General features: G+C 41.5%; 1 protein-coding gene across 2 annotated transcripts; it reads left to right on the forward strand.

Annotated features, from left to right (window-relative positions):
• Positions 1 to 535: 535 nt before the first annotated feature.
• fbxo33 (F-box protein 33) lies at positions 536 to 20,372 on the forward strand. Of its 2 annotated transcripts, XR_002665261.1 has the most exons (7): positions 536 to 1,185; positions 3,654 to 3,764; positions 4,729 to 4,889; positions 5,010 to 5,218; positions 5,346 to 5,643; positions 7,619 to 7,968; positions 19,257 to 20,372. XR_002665261.1 is itself a non-coding variant. In XM_022750043.1 (6 exons), the coding sequence occupies exons 1-6, from the start codon at positions 743 to 745 to the stop codon at positions 7,882 to 7,884; spliced, it is 1,488 nt and encodes a 495-aa protein (XP_022605764.1). In that variant the 5' UTR covers positions 536 to 742; the 3' UTR covers positions 7,885 to 8,629. The 2 variants fall into 2 exon arrangements, 1 of the variants encoding a protein (XP_022605764.1); XM_022750043.1 differs by lacking the exon at positions 19,257 to 20,372 and having other exon boundaries at positions 7,619 to 8,629.
• Positions 20,373 to 20,417: the final 45 nt, after the last annotated feature.

The raw sequence follows: 20,417 nt of genomic DNA on the forward strand, positions 1-20,417 counted from the left end.
TATTTCAAACAGACATGAAAGGTAAGAAAAATAGACATGATTTCATGGTGTTGCACAGTTAAGTGAGACAAACAAAATAAACATCAGTGTTTCACAGTGCATTCCTGTGCACCACCCATGCAATAAATACTACTACTCTTGTGATGCATATCGTTATTGTTAAGAGATTCATACTGTTGTCACTTTAACTTTATGTTGTGGTCTGGTTTTACTCACGCTCTGTAATCTCCTTTTGCAGCGAATGATGAACTGGTGGGGGTGTGTCTGGGTGGGAACTAACTCCAAAATACAAATCACGTGTTGGCTCGAGTTCTTTACGTGTCGAGAAACACCGCCCTCCCGCGGAGTATGGCAGTATGGCAAAAATAACAGCACCTCAGGACTAAACCATTCACTTGTCAACGCAGAGATGCAATCACAGATTATCAAAAATCTGGCAAAAATACCACTAAAGCCTTAATATTATTGAATAAATAAAACTGTAATTTTAGCAAACACAAATACTTACACTTGTCCTGTGACAGACATTTTTGTAACATTAATGAGGATTGTTTTGCTCCCCGTGCATTGAAAGAGAGTGGTGCGGTCCAATAGTATTGAAGGCAAAGCTGAAAAACGGTTTGTTTTTACCGAGGGGAAGACGAGTTGCAGTTGTTAGCCGCCGCTGCACCTATTTTAAAAACGGTTGTAACATTTCTTATATATCTGGTCGGTTTTCAGACAGCACATTTCTTAGCTCGCCATGGCTCTGTGCGGGGGTGTCGGAGCCATGGCTTTGCCCAGCGAGCTTATCGTCCATATATTCTCCTTTCTGTCCGACCGAGACAAGCTCCGGGCCTCGGCGGTGTGTTCACGGTGGAGGGAGTGTCTCTTCTACCCCGCACTGTGGACCGAGCTCAAACTGCGGATAGGCGGTGGGTGTAACGGCGGCGGCTCCAGCTCCGAGGAGACCCCAAAGCTAGAATTCCTCATGCGGAAGTTCGGTTCTTTTGTGCGGGAGCTGCAGCTTGAACTCGCACCGGTAGAAGGCTACCTTAGCCCTCTGAACAACGAGCCGCCGTCCACCAGGATGGACCAGCCTCCCGGTCCCGATGGCGACCCGCAGCTCTCCGAGCGATGGAGAGACGCCATGGCCACCTACTTGGACCAGGTGTTGTGTGTGTTCACCAGCATCCGCAACAACAGGTAACATTACATTCGCTCTGAGACGTCTTTCTGAACGTTTGTTTTTATTCAGTTTTCCGGAATTCGCGTGACACAATGTAATTTTGTTGAAATTTCATAGTATTTGTTGCGTCGCAGTAAGCTAGGAGCTAGCTAGCTCAGTTAGCTATAAACAAACCCTGACATTAGGAGTTACGTAATCAGGACATGTCTTTGCGGTAGAGCTAGCACCCAATGTTATCTTTATGTATCTGAAGACATTGGTTAAATAATGATATTTAACTGCCTAGTTTTACATTCACTGTCTTCAAATAATAATGTATGTATGATGAATGCGTCAGTGTCAGTGCCAAGTCAAATGCTCGTCTGCGTTTCTTTTGTTGCCAGTTCTATTTTCCATGTTGCGTTGGTCTCCATACCAGCAGATACAATGCAGAACTGGTGGTGGCTAGAGAAAGCTTTGTTGCGTGTGACTTGCTGATATCAGCACTGACACACACATATACAGTGTATGTGTGCATATATTTAGCTCTGGTATGTCATTGCATATTGTAGGATGTAATCACCTATTAGCACCATAGATCAAATCTGGTCACTTGGATAATTTCTGCAGTGGAAGTTGCTATTCTGTAAAACTTTTCCTTTGAATGTCGAGATTCCTGATTTCAAGGCAGAACCTCTATACCTTCTCCCACGTTCTCTATTATTCTCTGCACTGCTTTGTAGTATTTAAATAGCAGCCATCCAAAGCTGTGCAGTTCATGTCTTATTCTGCTGAGGGGGCTGAAACATTTTCTGTTGTCTGAATCCTTCTTACTGAGCAGTTTCCATTCAAAAAAATCTAACCTAATCTGAGTCCCTGTTCAGTGGTGTACACTAATTCTTACATGGCTTTGAAATGTGACAATATTAGGTACATCCAGTATGTATACAGAAGTTGCTTAATTTTTGGATGTGGTGTTCATGGTAAATATTGTTCCACCAGAAATAAAGTATCATGTAAGAAAAGTTTTTATTTCTCTTTAGGGAGCTACCACAAATTCAAAATTTGGAAAATTAACAAAGTTGTATCGGTTAGTCCATGACTTGCATCATTTCCTGTCAATACAAAGCAATAAAGTGTTTTGATTTCTTGTATTCTAAAGATGCAGTGAAGATTATTATTTAGTTCATATTGTAGAGTATTACATTGTAGTATGGAAGCAGGACTTAGCTCCTGTCCTTATTGAAACTCAAATAGGATTTGCTGCATGCTGTGTTCAGTTTCTTATTTCCAGACAGCCATGAGCAAACCTGCAATTAAAAATGTTCATTTGGCAAGTGAGTAGTTTTATTAGTATCTCATAATAAAATATGTCATAGTCAGCTAAGTATGTTATTTGGTATTTCATTGGTAATCAGTAACAATTCAAACCAGTTGCCCACTGCCCCAAACACATCACTTGACAGCTGCTATATCCAACAGCTCTCATGTTCTGAAGTAGTCTGTGTTTCTTTCAACAAACACATTGGTCCAACTCCACTGGTGCTGGTACATGTTCAAAATAATGAGAACAGGTAACTTACTGTTCCATTATTAGCAGTTTCGCACACTAAGTAGCTGCACACAAGTCTGCTGTTGGTTTCGTTGCAGAGGCTTAGCTCTCAGCTGGTTTACAGGAAGTGGGCTGCATAACATAATATACACAGTACACAGTAATGTGTTGCTGCATGGCACACATGCGATTGATGACCATTTCCCACAACTTACATCTTCTAAACATTAGTGTCAAATCAGATGTAGACTGTCTGTTCAGAAGAATGTAATTGAGCACATTTTGACCTCTATGCTTACCTTGACTGCTTTTCCAAGCCCCAACTTTTGGCATATAGACTGCGGCTTGATTGCTGCCAATCTATTTTGGGTATGGGGATATAAAGGGCTCTAGACAGCAGTGCAGGGCAGCCATAATTCTGTGGTGACAACTTGGCAATATACAGACTAGGGATAGATTAGTTTGCCTTATTAAGTTGTTTGGATTGGAAATGGTTACACACAAACTCTAGTCTAGCTGCTGTTGCTTCTGTTGATAACCACCAGACACCACTCATGTGCAATGTGTGATAAAACCAGAAAAACAGCTTGTACCTGTAATGAATTAAACAAATGTTGACAGAACAAGACAAATTATAATAAAACCTTTGTCTTCAGATAATTGCCAGGGGATGTTATATGTTCCTCTGTCAAATCAGTCAGTTAAAGATACAGACAAAAATTTTATGGGCTTGTAGCGTAACTAGGCTACCACCTACTAAATTGCTCTTGTTGAAAATTGGAACATCACTTTCTACTGAAGGAGAACGTATATAAACCAAATTTGTCTTTTATTCAAATGTTTTATAAATGACACCATATCACACTGATGTTTTTCCAACAACAAGGTGTCTTGTTTTTATAGATCAGTCTAGTACTGTTTCTGCTTTCTAACTTTGCCTCTCTCATTTTCTAGAAACCTGCAGAAGCTGAGTCTGTATGGAGACACCTGTATTCTCCAGCAGGAAGGACTATTAGACAGCTCTAACCTGCACCAAATTCACCAAGGGGACAAAAAGATCAATGAGTAAGCACACTCAACAGAGAAGTAATTTTCTGTAGAATGTCAGACATGGTTAGATATTGTAGTTGTTTCTGTCCGTAGAATGGTAACTTGCATTGCAAAGAAAAATGCACTTTATGTAAATCTGCAGTATGCTATTATTTTTGTAACTGATTGATTGCAGACCATTATTTGATGAAATACTGGGTATTGTCTGTAGCCATTGATATTCAGTTTTGCTTATGTGGGAATCTTAATTTTAAAATGACACTGTTGCAACCTTTGTTGGATTGGAAGCAGTGTGGGGTTTTTTTTAAAATAGTAATTAAATAACAAAATGGGGGGATGTTCATAAGACAGTTTGACATCATCCAGTTAGAGGGCATGCAGCATCTCCAGCATCAGCACAGCACACAGTGTATCCACATCAAACACACTCACCGTGTGTAACCAGCTGCCTGTCAGCAAACTGCTGGTATAATGTAGCCTAGACTGCTAAGGTGCATGCTCTGTGGATCAGTTTCTAAAGGGGGGGGTGGAGACCAGGAGCAGCAAATGATGATGTCATGTTTTTAAAATAACATGCTAATTAGCAGATCTTGTCCCTGGTAGATTCAATGTAGATTTCAGAATCTGTGGTCAGATCTTCAGTCTAAGAAAATAACCCTGTTGATACCCTCAGAGCTACCTGAGCATGGACTTGGAGACGTCGGTTCCATACGTCTTATATTCCCAAATAAAAGCATAAAGGAAAAAGCAAAATATTACATTTTCCCAGTGTTGTATATCTTTCTCTTTGCAAAAATCTATATCCTGATTTGGATCCTGTTTTTCTTTCGTTGCCCCCAAGGTTTATTTTCAGGTTGAACGGGTCTTATGGGTGTGTTAAATGAACCTTGTAGGAAGCTGTAGTCATGCTGGAGAAGTGAATTTAAGCTAATTTTCCTCCTGCTTCTGTTCGTTAACCCTTCCCCTCTACTCTCTGCAGAATCCAGCAGCTGTTCATGGAGTTGCTGTCTAACAGCAGGCAGCTAAGGTGGTTGTCCTGTAGCTTCATGCTGGGTCTGGTGACTCCCTGCTCCTTAGCTTGCCTGTCGAATCCTTCAGCTGAGACCCTGCAGCACCTCAGTTTACTGGACCACCAGCTAGGTATGCATTTTTCTGGTATATCACAAGCTTGGCGGCACGTACTACATGACTGAACAGTCCCTTCAAAGCTCAAGCTCAGTATTTATCTACAACATGTCACCTTTCTTGAATTGTCCTCAGGCCCCCTCATCTCACCATCAGAGTTAGATCGCCTCTCTAATCTTAATTCCCTGGCTCTGGATTTCTCCGACTTGACATCTGAGCTTTGTGGTCTGCTGGCATCTCCACGCCGAACTCCACTGCATCGCCTCTCCCTGCTGCTCAATGGTGCTGCCCTGGAGTTCAAACCATTAGAAGGGACAGCCACAGAGGACGATTGGAAGGCACTGGTAATGCAACAGCTGTCTCTGATTCTCTGTGTTGCAGGGGCTCTGTTTGATGACAGGATGTGAATGTTTGTTGAAATGTACCAATAAAGCATGAATACATCAATCAAGTTTACCTGATCCTCCCCAGGTTCGTGTGAGTGCCAACCTGCGAGTGTACATTATGGCCCTGGAGGTAGACAGCTCGGAGCTCCTCAGGGTCCTGAAACCTAGCCTTCCTCTGGAGCGCCTCCACCTCGACAGTTACAGCACGCTGGTGACTGATGCCACATTGGAGCTCATCTCTCAGCAGTACAACAAAACGCTGACTCACTTCCTGCTTCTGAGGGATGACCCCGACTTCCCTGACCTCAGTGTCAATCGTAACGAAGACCCCTTGGTTCTCTTAGCATGGAGATGTACTCAGCTGGCTGTACTGGTGATACATGGTAAGTCCAGCTTGTTGTTTGGGGATATATACAGTTACGGTCAAATTGTTGGCACCCCTGAATTTTAAGCACAGATTTTAGAATATCTTCAGAAATGTATTTTATTTATTTATTTATTTATTTATTAGATAATTTACTAAAATGTCCAAACTTATTGAACAACAACAGAATTGTATGAAAAATTTTCATAGACTGAAAAAAAAAAAATACAGACACAAAATGTATGTTGGACACACCTTTTAATGAATTTAAATGAGTTCCTAAATAAGACTCACCTGTGCTTAATTTTCAGTGTTCACATGACCTGAATTAACCAATGAATAATGGTTTATGGACAGGTTTTTTTTTTTCTCCACTGTCTTTTTGACAATGGTGATGGACAGTGGTCTGAGTGCATCGCAAATGTTTTTATCAAAAAAACATAACAGTTCCAAAAGCGACAAAATAATCACCAATGATCTTGAAATCCCCAATTAAGTAGTTCATAATATTATCAGAAAGTTTCACAGCCATAAAACTGTTAAGACACTTCCAGGATGTGGCTCTAAGAAGAAACTCAGTGAGAGAAGTCAGTGAAGATTGGTACATATTGTTGAAAAATACCACATAAGACATTTAAACAGCTTCAGGCTGACCTGAGGCAATCTTGAGTGGTGGTTTCAGCCCGTACCATACGTTGCACCTTAAACTAAGTAGGACTCCATAAAGGCTACGGTGGACACCAGTGTTAAAAGGCAAAAAGGCAAAAGTTTGCAAAATGGATAAGCCACAGTGTTTCTGGGATAATGTTCTATGGACATATGAAACCAAAGTAGAGCTCAGTTTATTTATAGGCAATGAAATGAAGCCCATAAGTGAAACATGGTAGAGGCTCTGTCATGCTGTGGGGCTGTTTGCTGCCTCTGGTACTGAAGGCGCTGAATGTACAATGGCGCAAACTACCAGCAGACACGTGCAAGAAGCTTCCTGATGGCTAAAAGAAACACTTGGCTGTCATTGTTCCCAAAGGTTCTGCAACCAAATATTTTTGGTAAAGGTGCCAATAATTGTGTCCAGGGTACATTTTGTGTTTTGTATAATTTCACTATTATGCAATTTGGTTTTTTTAGTGGCATCATTTATTGTTTGTGTGGTAACTCAAGATAATGAGGCCGACAGTAGTTCTTTTCCAAAACCAGATACAACCATAAACTAAATGAGTGGGTTTTGGCCACTTGGGTCAAAAAGCTTTAGACACAACACTAAAATACTATTGTGAAGTTGTTATGTCTCACAAACATTTTTACACAACAAGTTTTCTCCATCTCTGAAACGCATCACCGATATTGATACATATGCATCTGAAAGGTCGTGCACACTCATCTGTATGTGTAGAACAGCCAATGGGATTGCTCTCTCACTGATTGGCCAAAGTCTCTAGCCCTGGGCTAGATTGTCTAAGGTCTGAAAACAGAACCAAGAGGAGGTTGGTCAGACCACTTTAATTATCATATGCTGAAAAGTGATTGTGGAAGCTCAAAAACTGCTGTCTAGCCAAACTTTAAAGATTGTTTAGTGTCTGTGGTATTGAAGTTTCCTATGTGGGAAACAGAGGAGATTTGCTTAGTTACTGTTTTTAAATTCTGCTCTCCACCTGGCCTAGACATTGTAGTTAATATTTCCGTTTTGTCAGTGCTCGCCTGCAGCAACTGCCACTTGATCCTACGGGCATTGTGTTTGTCTGGAATTAGGTCAAAGTTCCATCTGGGCTGATGCATAAATAAAAGGAAGTGATAAATAGAAAGAAGGACGCCAAGTTCTGATGAAAGTAAATTCACAAGCTAATATGTTTTAATGTTTAATTCATACTGTCACGATTTATTAAGTCATGGTTTGTAGCCAGTGGTACGTTGAGTGTAAAACTGTATAGCATACTATTAGTCCTTAATATTGGCAAGATTAGTCCAACCCCCCCTCACTTCATCTTCCTCTGTAGGTTACACTGTGTGGTCCCACAACTTGGTGGCCATCTCGAGGCTGCGAGGCTCCAGTCTTCGGATCCTGACCGTTTCTGAGGAGAGCATCGACTTTGACCCGGACCAGTCGGTGTGCATGGAAGGCGACCCAGTCCATAACCTGGTCAAGGAGGTGTCGCTGGGCCTTGGCCGTGTCTGGCACCCATGCCTGGATTCTAGCCTGGTTTTGTCCGAACCTACCCAGCACTTCCACCGCGAGCTGCAAGCCTTCAGCATGGGCATGTAGGCAAGGATGGCAAATCCAATACATCACAGCCTAAACTGTGTCAAGACCAGACCAGACCCACCAGGTCCAAGTCAGCAGACCCAAGTGAGAAATCTAAACTGGATCTTAAAGCAGTCTATAAAGTAAATTCATGTGAACTGATGTGAGCTGATTGTTTTTATTTTATTTTTATTTTTTGTGTTGCTTTCACAGGGGGTTTAGCACACAATCAATTCTTACTGTTTTCCAACAGATTCCCTGTTTTCTTGCTTTGCCTCTTGATTATCATGTTAGCCAATGACTTAGAGAAAAGATTCAGTCTTTGAATTTTTTAAAAATAGATTATCCAATTAAGAATATTCAATTAAAAATAGGATATTATGATTAAAATTTGATATTCATTCAGTTTAAAGGAATACCAATCTGTGATATCTGACCACTGACAGGACAGTTTTTAATTTGTCTGCTAAAATGGTTCATCCTGCCCCTTCAAATGCCCTCTTGTCCGACATGGCCCAGTCTGGTCTGGTCTTGCCCACAAGAAGTATTCAGAGCTCGATGTCTCTCCTTCATCTTAATAACCTCCAAGAGCCTCTGTATAATGTAACTTTGATTTGTTTTTGTTGTTGTTTTATTTTTATTTTTTTTTATTTAACTGTTTCCATCTCTCCCTGCTCTGTGTATAATCTTGTTTTTCCTGTGTGGTGGTTCCCTTGCCTGTATAGGCTTTGTATGTATTTAAATACAGATATATTATTATCCTGCTCACAGCTAGGACAGAACAGGCAGGCGGGTTGAGTGATAGACTGGTGGGATTGCGGGGGCGGGAGCGGGGAGGGTTGTATTCAGACACAAGCTATTAGCTTTAGTTGTGAAACTATTTTGCTTTTCTTTTTAAAAAAAAAAAACAAAAAAAACTTTGCTCGGTCAGTCTGTCTGTCCGCTCCACTCTAGCAAACGTTGGAGTTTGTAAACTAACTGATCAATCACTTCCTGGGTAACACAACCTAAGCTGCTTCTTCTGTTGCTCTGAAAGAACACCTTGTGCACTTGTCCACTTGTTCGAGAGCCTTGCCAGCAGGGTGGGAAACTCCACTGTAAAATGGCCGACTGTGGCTGGTGCTAATCAATTTTAATGCAGTTCTCAGCAACAGCCATGTCAGTGCCATGACTCAGATAATCCTTAGGTGAGTGGCATTTCGAAGCCAAATGCTTCTGTTAAGGGTTTTCAGCACCTTACCAATGGTGTTATGGAGAATATTGTTACATGCTTGCAGCCAGCACACTTCCCACCCTGCTCACTTTTTGGGGAAACCTCACCAGTTGACTGAATAGGGAGCCTCGTCTTCCGACTGACATTCAGAGCCAAACTATGAAAATTCAGCCCGTCACAATACAGCACACCCCTACTGTGTTCTGTTTTGATCTGTAGTGAGCTGGTCCTAAATCATTGCATCTTTTTTTCTGTATTCAGGATGAATATAAGCTGCCTTTTGCTCTGCTCTAGAGGTCAAAACTTTCCAACTAGCATCACTGGTTTCAGAGCCCCTTTTGTATTGAAATGTCAAGTCATCAAGTCAAAGAAAAGAACAGGAGTGGGCACCATAATATGAAGGGCTCTGTGATTTAAAACAAAAACAAAAAAAAAGTAGTTCTGTATTATTTTAAAGAGGAAATAGGTTTTCACTCCATAATGCCATATATGTATCTGTGTTTTGAGATATCTCTGTAACTACTTCCAAAGGCCATGCTAAAACAGCACCAGTATTCTGTAGGCACAGCTTCTTAAGGTGGCAAATACCAAACCCAGGTTTCTGCAGTCATGCCAGCAGTACTGTAGGTAGGAACCAGTTTTTCTCAGTGGCAGCAGGTGTTCTTGTTTTGGGGTAAAAGTAAGAGTAAGACCAGGGAAAAGAAGAGGATGCACTGAATGTAACTCAACTCTCATTCTGTTGGCCAGTCAGTCAGTTTTACTGTAGAGTTATATTTGCCGCAGAACTTTGGCAGATGCACGTCTTGCCAACAGCGGGGATTGCTGAATAAGTGAGTTTGGACGTTGTAGGTTTCACTGACAGATAAGACTGCTTATTTTTTCCAAGAAATGGCACCTACAGCACAGCGTAGTTTTGGGTTGTTTGTGGCAAAAAGTTTTCTCTGTCAGTCTCAGGTAGGCTTTTAACATCACTATGACCACGACCGTGGTGGTGATGGTGTCGCGGCGGGTGTGTGAAACAATCAGTTAATGTGAGAAATAGTCTTTTTTTTAATTTCCTCTTGAGTCACAGTTGCCTTTGAAGCAGTCCCTTTTTTTCTGGATACAGTTGTTGTTGTTATTGATGATGTTGTTTATCTTGCCATCTGATGAGCCCTCACACCGCCTTGGTTGGAGGGTCAGCAAACCTAATCATACATTTGTTTTCAAAGATTAAGGTTGATAAAGACTAAAGAATGGCAAAAGCAATCTGCTCATTGCACGTGTTATCTCTCCAGTAGATGATGTAGGGGGACAGAGAGTGACCGTAGGAAATCCATCCTGTCAATAGAGGACCTGCTGGGCCCAATTAATGTCTGAACTGAATGTAGTCAGTCTTCCTGGGTGAAGTGATGTCTGTCAGGCACAGTGGATCTTGTCTGGCTGTGCAGCTGGCTTGTTCTGCAGGCATTCATTAACAAAGGTGAAAGCATGACTTTGATTGAATCATTGTCTCTTTTATTGTCCAATTCTATTTTTTTTTTTAATCCCTGAGTGTATGCCTTTGCTCTAATAAAGAAATAAATGTTATTCAAGCTCTGTGGAAGCACTAGCAAGGCATGTTCATGGCTGACGCCAGACAAAATATCTTATGCTACAGACAAATGTGATTTTTGAGTATCACCAGTAGAAAACTGGGCCCAGTTTGGCTCTATCTGATGCTCCGGTGTTGTGACTGCTAAGTGGTTATGATGGTTGTGGTGCGCTGGTGTCTTATGAAGGCATGTCCTGAGCTGAGCTGGGATTTTAACAGGAAAATCAAAGTTAGGGTGGGCTATGGTGCACCTGCCTTTCACGAGCAAATGCTGTCAGCCTGCTCTTGTCAGGAAAGTTGCCCTCCCAAATGGATACAGCTCAGCTCAGTCTGAGATCAGGGCAATGGCATTGCAGACTGTGAAGGTCCATATCAAGGTCTATAGTTTACAAGGTTGACTTGCAGTTTTTTTTTTTTCCATAGACTGATATGGAACCAGAGTCACACGGCATGCCAGCACTTTGCTTGGTTCAGAATGGCTTGGTCCTGCTGATGGGCCTGTGGTTACCAAATGTTTGCTCGTCTGTTAAGGGACCTTGATGGTTTAGCCATGATAATCTCTCTAGTCCTTGGTCCATATCTCAGGATGAATGCACTTTGGTACCAAGAGTTTCTTTTAAAGGCTGCCCGTGGCTGTGTATATAGAGCTGTTCACTCACACTCAGAGGGGATAGCTATACCAACATAACACATTCAGACCAAAATATGTTGGTTTTTATCTTATCTTCCTCCTCCCTTCCTCTAATTCTCCCATTCCTCATTTTAGAAATCATGTTTGTTTCTGTGTAGGTTTGTGTTGTGTGTTAAGCAGGGAATAAGGAGGGAAATCACTGCAACTTTATAGTAGAATGTAATGTCAAACTAGATTTTCTCAGCTAAGCAAATAGACTTTTACAAACCACAGATATTAACAAGCCGATTTTACAGACTCCATCCCCAGCTACCATGTGTTTCCTCCTTTGTTTCCTGTCTTCTCGAGTCTTCACGTGTTATTGGCTCCACACTAGAAGTCAGAATTCACTGTTTGGGCAGTCAGGTTGAACCCTTATGACCATGTTTCTGCCCAGAACAAAACGATTGGCTGTGGTTTGACCTACAATATGACTATCATCAGCTAGAGCAGATAAAATAGCAGATAAAAAAAAAAATACCCCTCTTATCATAGGTTTCACTTCCAGACAGTCTTCCTGTATGGAGGACAAAGTCTTTATCAAAAGTTGATGGTTTGACTATTTTCATCCATCTGTTAAATATACTGCTCATCCTTTGAGGGTCACATGGCTGATGAAGCGAGAGGCAGGGTACACCCTGGACAGGTTGCCAGTCTATCATCAGGCTGGTTTGACAATTTGTGATATAGAAATATTTTAGGAACCTTTAGGCCACAACAGTGCAGTGTTAGTTTTTGTGTTTCTCACCAAAACACACCAACATTTTAGCAAAGATGGCGTGGACAGAACTCTCTGTTGTCCTTGCAAAGAGAGAAGAGGTGAGATAAAGTTTTGCCTCTAAGGCAAATAACTTTACACTCAGATAGGGTTTGACACATTAGGAGACAGAAACGGTCACAGTATAGCATAGCATTTTCAAAAAACACTGTCAGTGGAAACATGACCTGTCCCTGATCCCTGTGTGTCAATAGCTAAATATTGAGCCATCTTGTGCCTGAAAGCCTCTGGAGTCTCACTGCTTTTCAAACCTTTTGCTCCCTCAAGTCATTGGCTTTGTGATGTATGTTAGTTGTTGCTGTGATTGTTAGTTCACTTGTTAGGGAAGCAGCATTACAAGCTACAGTAGCTAGGAGTTTCAGCACATGTGTTTTAATATTTCTTAGAGCGTGCCTGTATTTTCTGCGCAAGTCTTCATGTAAAATTTTCAAGTTGTAACCAGTAGTAATGTGTGAAATAAGATTGTGTGAATGTGTGTGTGTGTGTGAGAACAGGTTATCAGCAGTGCAGCCATCGTATGTTTTCTGCATGTGTGTGTGTGTATTTAAGGTGGGGGCTTGCTCATGTTCAGCAGTGTTGTCTTATCACTTCTACTGCAGCAGGAAACAGGAACAGAAATCGTTCGTTCTCAGGGTACAATCGGTTTTTCAGAAAGAGGAGGAGGACGGAAAAGTAACAGTAGCTCAGGCCTCTAGCTCACTCACATGAATATTAGGAGTCACTGGATCTGTTCTCCTCCCTTGATGTGTTCTAAGCTGCCAAAGACCACAGTGGAACAAACTTAAACCCAGACACAAGTCTATCTGAAGTGCCCGCATACACACACACTGGCAGGAGGCTGGTCCAGTATTCTTCTCTACTCTACACCTCCTTCTAGTACTTCCTCTTCTGCTATTACTTTCTTTTTCCCCTTGCTCCTTGTGGTTCCACTCTACTCTCAGTTTCTTCCACTGAAAACTACTGCTCTGTTTTTGTGTGTCCAAACTCTGGCCTTGTTATACTGTGGACCAAACTGTGATGGACTAGATGAAAAGTCAACAGTCTCATTCTGTAGTTGGAGCAAATACAAACCAAAGCAGACCTGTATGCAAAGGTTTGGCCAATGTTAGTGTCAGCACCCTTTGTTCTCAAATTTAGGATTTCACACTAGCTGTACTGAATGTGTGTTATGGAAGCCACATTTATGTCCAACATATGCTAGTTAATAAAGGTTTACAGCATTGTTGCATCTACAGTACATGTTGCTGCAGCCTCATAAAGCCAAATGAGGCCTTTCTTGTCCAACACAGAACAGTTCTGCAGTATGACAGAGGCTAGAGCAGAGCAGTCCGGAGTTGGGCCGTGTCAAAAACATTTGTTCACCATATTTCCTCCCTCCTTCTCTTCATCATCACCTGTTTCACTGTGAGGAGTGAGTGAATGTAAAAACTAAAGGCGAAGAGGACGAGGCGTTTGGTTCAATCTCGGAACACGTCGGGGACTAAACACTTCCTCAGATGCTTCCAGAAGCTACTCGCTGACAGATTGTAGCTTCCCCCACTAGGACAAAGGCCACTGTGCCTGATATGTGTTATACGTTGTGTGGCCTGCCAGCCTGTGGCCAAGGTCAGATTTGACAGGAAGTGTTTAGTCCTGGGCTTTCTGGAGCTGTGAAGATTTGCTGCTAGAGATCTGCTAGGAACAGGACATTCCACAAAGGGGGGGTCGCTCAGGCCATCTGACTAGCAAACAGTTTACTACATGGCCAGTGTCTGCATGAAAATTAAACTTACTTTTTTTTAACTTTTGAATGATCTGATTTTGAAGGGATCGGGGATGCAGCTAGCACTGACAGTCACACCAGATTACCAGCTGGTCTGAGCAGAGTGGAGGTGTGAAGCCATTTAGAAGTGGTTGTTTAAAGTGTGTCGCTTTTTACAAAGGTGAACTGTGTTTCTAATGTGTGTTTCTGTGATGCCAAGCTTCACTTTCACTTGATGCTTCCGCATCCTGAGGCCATTTGAAGGGCCTTTTGTGTCCGGTACACAAGAGGTCACAAGTGAAAGCACTCCACACTGACTGTGCTAAATATAAGGACTAGCTACTCGCTCCATGAAATCAGGTGGTTTCACTCATTGAATCAATCTTCCAGTTTAAGAACGTCACAACGCTGTAAGAGGAGCTCAGTCTGCATATTTAGTACACACATAAATACACACAGAAGTCACAGTTCACCTTCATTATGGACACAAAGGGGCACCTGGAGTCTGGGCTGGGACTTATTTATACACCATATACAGACAGAGGTTTGTGTATAACTATACTATACTGTGTAAACACAGAAGGACTGATTGACACACAGCCAGCAGAGCCTTATCTTTAATGAGTTCTGCCGTCAAAATGACAGGTTTGGAGGCTCTAGAGAGGAGATGGGCTGTCAGTTATTCAGGAGATCATTACCAGCAGTTACTGTACATTCTTGTGGTTGCAGCCAGCTCGATCTGCCCTTTTGATTTGTTTATGTTTTTTTTTTCTTTTGTTTTTTTTTCTGTGCTCTTTATATGCATTCATAGAGAAATCCTGGAAGATAGCAGGGCCCCTGTAACCTGATGGGTAATTGAATCCACAGAGCTGGCCTCTAATGTAGTCCATCTGAGACAGTTGGCCTTGACAGCTTATTAAAACTGTGTTGCAATCGCAGAACTGTAGATCTACAGTGGATCTGGGTATGTCTGACCTGCCAAGCCCAGATACAAAGAGTTGGGTTTGAGACTTCTGTGCTAATACTTAATAGCCAGTACTAATCCTATTGACATTACCAGAAGTGCGAGTGTGTGTTATTTCTGTACCAAAGCAACAGACTGTGTCAGATCTGCATCAGTCTAAACACAGGCTCAGAGCCGCAGACAGACACACATCAGACGTAACCAGTTTCATTTCTCTTTAATCGTTGATCAGACTCGTTGCCAGCTTGAGAGTTTATGATCTTGACTCTCGGGATGTTTGCAATGTTTTGAGAAGTGAACTTAAAAAAAGCTGTAGGAAACAGGTAGTAAGATGGTTCTGGGCCTAAAACCTTCCCTAAAAGTGATTCAGGGAAGGGTTAAATGTTTCTGACAGGATTACCATTAAGAGACAGGGTTTCCTCATCACAATGTGAGATTTCAGACTCCTCATGTCTGTTTTATTTTTTTATCTAAATGCTAAGACCATAGACTACTACCAGTACATGCAAGACTTTGAATGAGCTCACACAGGGCTGGACTCAGGCAGGAGCGTGAAGAACCTGATTAACATCTTGATGTATGTTTCTGTTACTTGGAGAAAAACACTGGATGTGCATTGCACTGGTATAAAATCAGTCCTGTGTAACAGATAATAGATAGATGTGTATGAGGCTAGTTCTAATCTCAGTGGTTCACATAGAGCAAAGCCATCAGCAGCTGACCACACTGAGAACTGTAGAGGAAGTTTGGATTCTCCAGTTTTTTTCTTTTTTTCAGTTTTAGCCATTGCTGACACTAAAACAGTTTATCCAGCCAGCTTATGATGATGATCCCAGCACAACTGGAACATTAAGGGAATCATCATATACTTGTTACTCTGTAGTTCTAGAGAAAAAACAACAATATGTCTCATAACATAACCTGGCCAAACTGTCAGTAGCTCTGGTGCACACCATAGAGATTGGTGTCACACCTGCCTATATCAAGGCACTGATAGATAGTCATGCTTAGTGTCAGCCAGCTATCTTCATTTAGATCTCAGCTACTGTGGCTCTGATGTTTCTGGCCGCTAAACAAAGTCTTTCTTGTCAAGTCTGGAGAGCCAAACCTCCTAATTAGCCAGGCAGGCAGGCCTGCTGCCCAGTCCAACCTCACAACTATGCAAGAGGAATGCATATAATCCACACTTCTTTTTTTTTTTTTCTGTTTTTATATTTAGTTTTTCTTTTTCTCACTGTCACGCAGTAGAAATGAAGACGTAAACTAATAAGAACTTGCAATGACAATACTTGGCCTTATGATGATTTATGAAATCTTATCATTTAGTTTTAAGATCTTTTGATTCTGGTCAGCCAGCCCAGCGACAGCAGCGGTGACGGCGGGCTCACTCTTGGTCTCTGTGAGACTGGCTAGACGGCCCCAGTTTTATCGTGGTACGAATGTTGTGCATTTGTTTAAAATCAGGACAGTTTGCAATAACAGCAGTCTTACTAGTGGCCACAAAGGGGCACAAGCAGTGCTGACAGCGCCCGGCTGCGTCTTTAGAAAACCATAGAGGAAGAAATATAAACTATATAAATAGATATATAAACTCACATAGTGCATATTTGTATAGGTCTCAACAATGCATTACCGTGGTATACTCTTATGCAACACATGTCCGGGTTCAATTTATGAACATGAAGTATATTATGAAATCACACAGACTTTGTAAATCAGAAGCTACGTTGTTGTGTGTTTTTTGCAAAAATGGTTTTACCATCCTTAATGTTGAATATTCTGAGCGTTATGTTCCTGTGTGATTGTGTTTGTTACAGTGAGCACATAGCAGTGGGTTTTACCTTCTTTCTGTAAGTAGGGACCCAGACGTAAACCAAAACACAGCTGGATCAGATTTCATGCACCATGGAGCATATTTCAAATTCATTTTATTATCTTTCTAAAACTTCCAAATCTGATCTGTGCACAGCTTTTAAAATGTCAGTCTAGTTTCAAACAGAACTAGTTGTGTGGGTCCAGATGATTGGTTAATCAACAGCATGGATTATGACTTGTTACGGCCAAACAAAAGTGTCCCACTGGTGTCCATGTAGCATTTTAGTAGTGAACCTGCCTAAGCCTTGGCGAATTGAAGGCTGAAATCAGATAAAACTCTGATTTGAAATCTTCCCAGCTGTTTATTGGGTTAGTCTGCAGGGAAAGAGTCCTCTCCGGCTGAGAGGGCAGATTTTATCAATGAGAACAGTGTTGATCCATGGTTCTGTTGTGGAGAAAAGGGAGGACATATTACAAACCTCCATGTAAAACCTCTTAACTGACAGGTGGCGTACACTTGAGGGGTCAACCTGCCGAACGTTGATTTGAATCAATGTTGAATGAATGCTTCTCTTCTTTTAGTCAGTGAATAAAAGCATTAAAAAGTCTTTTGCCTCCATTGTCTTATTGTTTCCCTACCAACTGTTTTCAGCTTCATCAGATTTTTGGTTATGCACCAACGGTTCCCCGTCCTCCAGGGGTTTAAAAGGCCTTCACTGTGTGTGTTTTTAAAGGGTGATTTAGAATTGGTTACATGACACTTGTTATTGGAGCCCTTTAGTTCTTACAGCTTTTTTACAGTTTGACTTGGATGACAAGGGGGTGACTGATCTGTCAGTGCACCAGCAGCTGAACTCCCTCTAATGAGATGTTGAACCACAGTGAAAGACGAGTCATTTACAGCACCTTTCCAGACAGGGCTGCTGCTTGCCTCAGATGCTGATTTCAATAAGAATATCTATAAATTGATCAACAAGGGCTTTAAAGATAAGACATAAAAAACAAAGTCACTTTATAAAAAGGTGAAATGAAACAGGATGTTCTGGCTCAGTGACTCACAAACAGGCCACTACCCCGGTCGTACGTGGAGAGATTGTGGAGTAGCTCAGCTAAACTGGAAAGAAGACAAATGACAATCTTGTTCAGAAAAAAAAGAACCTTCCACAGAAAGCGCCTCCCAACATTATCACCAATAACACCATATTGCTGGATGTTGTAAATGTGTAAGAAGTCCAAATGGCTAAAAGAGAGCAAGCCTAAATATCAACAATTCACTGGACCTTATATGAAGCATCCAGTTATAATCAGTTAAACACAATTTGAATATGACAGGTGTTAATGAAGGGGTGCTCGACCTTTTATTAGGGGGTGTAGGTGTGCGGGGGTAAGTCACGCTGTACTAGCTGACAAAAGGACCTGTCAGGAGTGGAGGTGTTCTGTTGCTACTCTGGCTAAGATAGATGTATTTGTCCATTTGCTCAAAGAGCTCCGGAAAGCCTGAAACATACCTCAAGAGCAGTTATCACAGTTTAACACAAGAGGTGAAGTTCCGAATTGAATTTTCCACACCGCTTTAATAAAACTGTTGCGTTTATTTTGTCATGCTACACTGTGTGTCGGGGTTGTGCTCGTTTGACAAACATACAATACAATACATATGTACTGTCAGACTACAGAAACAGACCTTGTCACTGGGGGCAGGGAACACTAACATGAGCTGTTCTCAATCCCTTGAGTGAGGAGGCAACATGAAAACACTCATGCAAATGAGATTCAACCACTGTCTTCATGACAACACAACAGAGGGAAATGTAGGGAAAATTGTTGGTTGGTGACGAGCAGAGGGAGAGGAGGTGGAAGGAAGAGAGAGGAGGAGGCACTGAGGAGACAGACAGCAACAAGTCAGAGAGAGTGATGGTTAATTATCACAGTGCACATTTATTAAATACTTTCGTTTTAATATAAAACAAATATTAGATGTTTAACAGATAGTGTAGAGACGAACCAGCAGCCCCCCCCCCCATCCCACTGAGAGTTACCATCCCACCTAGGCCCCATTCAGTCTTTTTAAATGGAGGATTTATGCTTGAGCAGGTTCTTCTGGCATTATGGTCTCATATTTTATGTTCATAAAACAAACACATGGAGGCCATAGATAAGAATATGGGTGATGCAGGCAGTAGCCACACCTAATTCTCCCATAACTCTTTCACCACCAGTCAACACCTCCACGGTCGTTGCAATGTGATTAGATGAGTCACAAGATGCTAAAAATGACTTGTCTTGTTGCAGTGAGGCTTGTTGGCACTGAGACATAAGCATGTTGCTAACTGAATATTATTCTGTTACCTGCAAGTATAGGTAACCTGAGTTCAGATGAGCCTGTTGTATCCACACAATGATTCTGAGGAGAGACACGGTTGCATGTTTGACATTCATATTTGCACCCAAACACACCTGCAGACACACGCTGACAACAACAGAAACTCTGTGGCTACTTTTACTTTAGTTTTTTTGTTTTGTTCAGAGCTCAAACAAAAACAAGGCTTGTTCACGTCTGGATAATGAGACTATGAGATTATCATGTTGGTGTTACACAATTAAGCTGAAACAATAACAGATTTGTGTGGCCCCCACAGTTACCATGGAGTCGACAAACAACAAACAGGACGAGATTGAATCATTCAAGGTTTTCATCTTTCATCCCCGACTCAATGAAACAATGAGACGGATGGGATTTTTGAAGAAGGATTTCTATTGTGTAACAGTGCATGATGACTAAATGTATTTGGAGATGTTGATCGTTCCTGTTTACCAACGCCAAAGAGTTATATTACTTCACTGAGGTGTATCTGACATTTGAGTGGGGGAAAACAAATTATGGTGATGTTACTGCAACTGCAACTCCTAGTAGTTTTACTAGATGCGACTTTGAGAGCAACCTGCTTTCATTTCAGTTCTTTCAGTTCATTTATTTCCTGTTTATGTTGATACTGGTTTCCATTTTTTCCCTGGAAAATAAAATATGAAAAGAAAGGACTTACAATGAAGATTTGTTCATGATGTTTTGACATGAACTGTTAAAACTTGCTTTTAACTTGTCTGATCAACATATCCCAGGTTCCCACGATTTAAAGATCTAAACATTTAGGATGCAACAAAACATCTGACATGTTTTGAGGTTGTGAGTTTGCAGGTGTTTGTCAGATATTTAGATATATAGAGAAAACTGTGTTCAAATGTTGAAAAAATAACATGTGAATTGTATCACAACCATAATCGATTTCTTCAGTGTGCTAAATGCATTGTGGCATTGTACGTGTGTGTTACATGCTCCATTTGTTCAAATGAATTGTGTGCATTTGAGTGCATGGCGACACTGTGCATGCACATATTTGATGTGTTCATTGTATAATCAGTAATGTCTATCATATTATCATGCCAGCATTAAAGGGAAATCCACCCTGAACCACAGCAGAAAACGTTGCAGATTGAAACTGACGAATCATCAGTGAAACCTCAGATATCAAGCAGTGTCACATGCTGATATGAACCAGGAAATCAGCTGTGGTTTGGGTAGTTGGTTCCCACTCTATATGCAAGAGCTGCAAGAGCAAGGCACAAAGAGGTGTCATTTTCAACGTTGGACCCACAATTCAAAGCTGGTGTTCTCTGCACACTGTGGTTTACAGTTCAAAAAACACAGACAGGCGCATATAGCGTGGCTGTCAAATGAAAAAAAGGTCGCTGATACAATGGAAGTAAAACACATGAACATTTCCCTTTATTTTCTCCTATTC

This window comes from Seriola dumerili, unplaced genomic scaffold (genome assembly GCF_002260705.1).
Source record: "Seriola dumerili isolate Sdu_G_001 unplaced genomic scaffold, Sdu_1.0 BDQW01000149.1, whole genome shotgun sequence".
Lineage (NCBI taxonomy): Eukaryota > Metazoa > Chordata > Actinopteri > Carangiformes > Carangidae > Seriola > Seriola dumerili.

What these genes read in the sequence shown, in the direction of transcription:
- fbxo33 (XM_022750043.1), top strand. Translation starts at nt 743, where the DNA reads ATGGCTCTGTGCGGGGGTGTCGGAGCCATGGCTTTGCCCAGCGAGCTT. An exon ending in ACCAGCATCCGCAACAACAG is followed by an intron (nt 1,186 to 3,653) that starts GTAACATTACAT and finishes CTCATTTTCTAG; the next exon opens with AAACCTGCAGAAGCTGAGTC. An exon ending in TTTACTGGACCACCAGCTAG is followed by an intron (nt 4,890 to 5,009) that starts GTATGCATTTTT and finishes AATTGTCCTCAG; the next exon opens with GCCCCCTCATCTCACCATCA.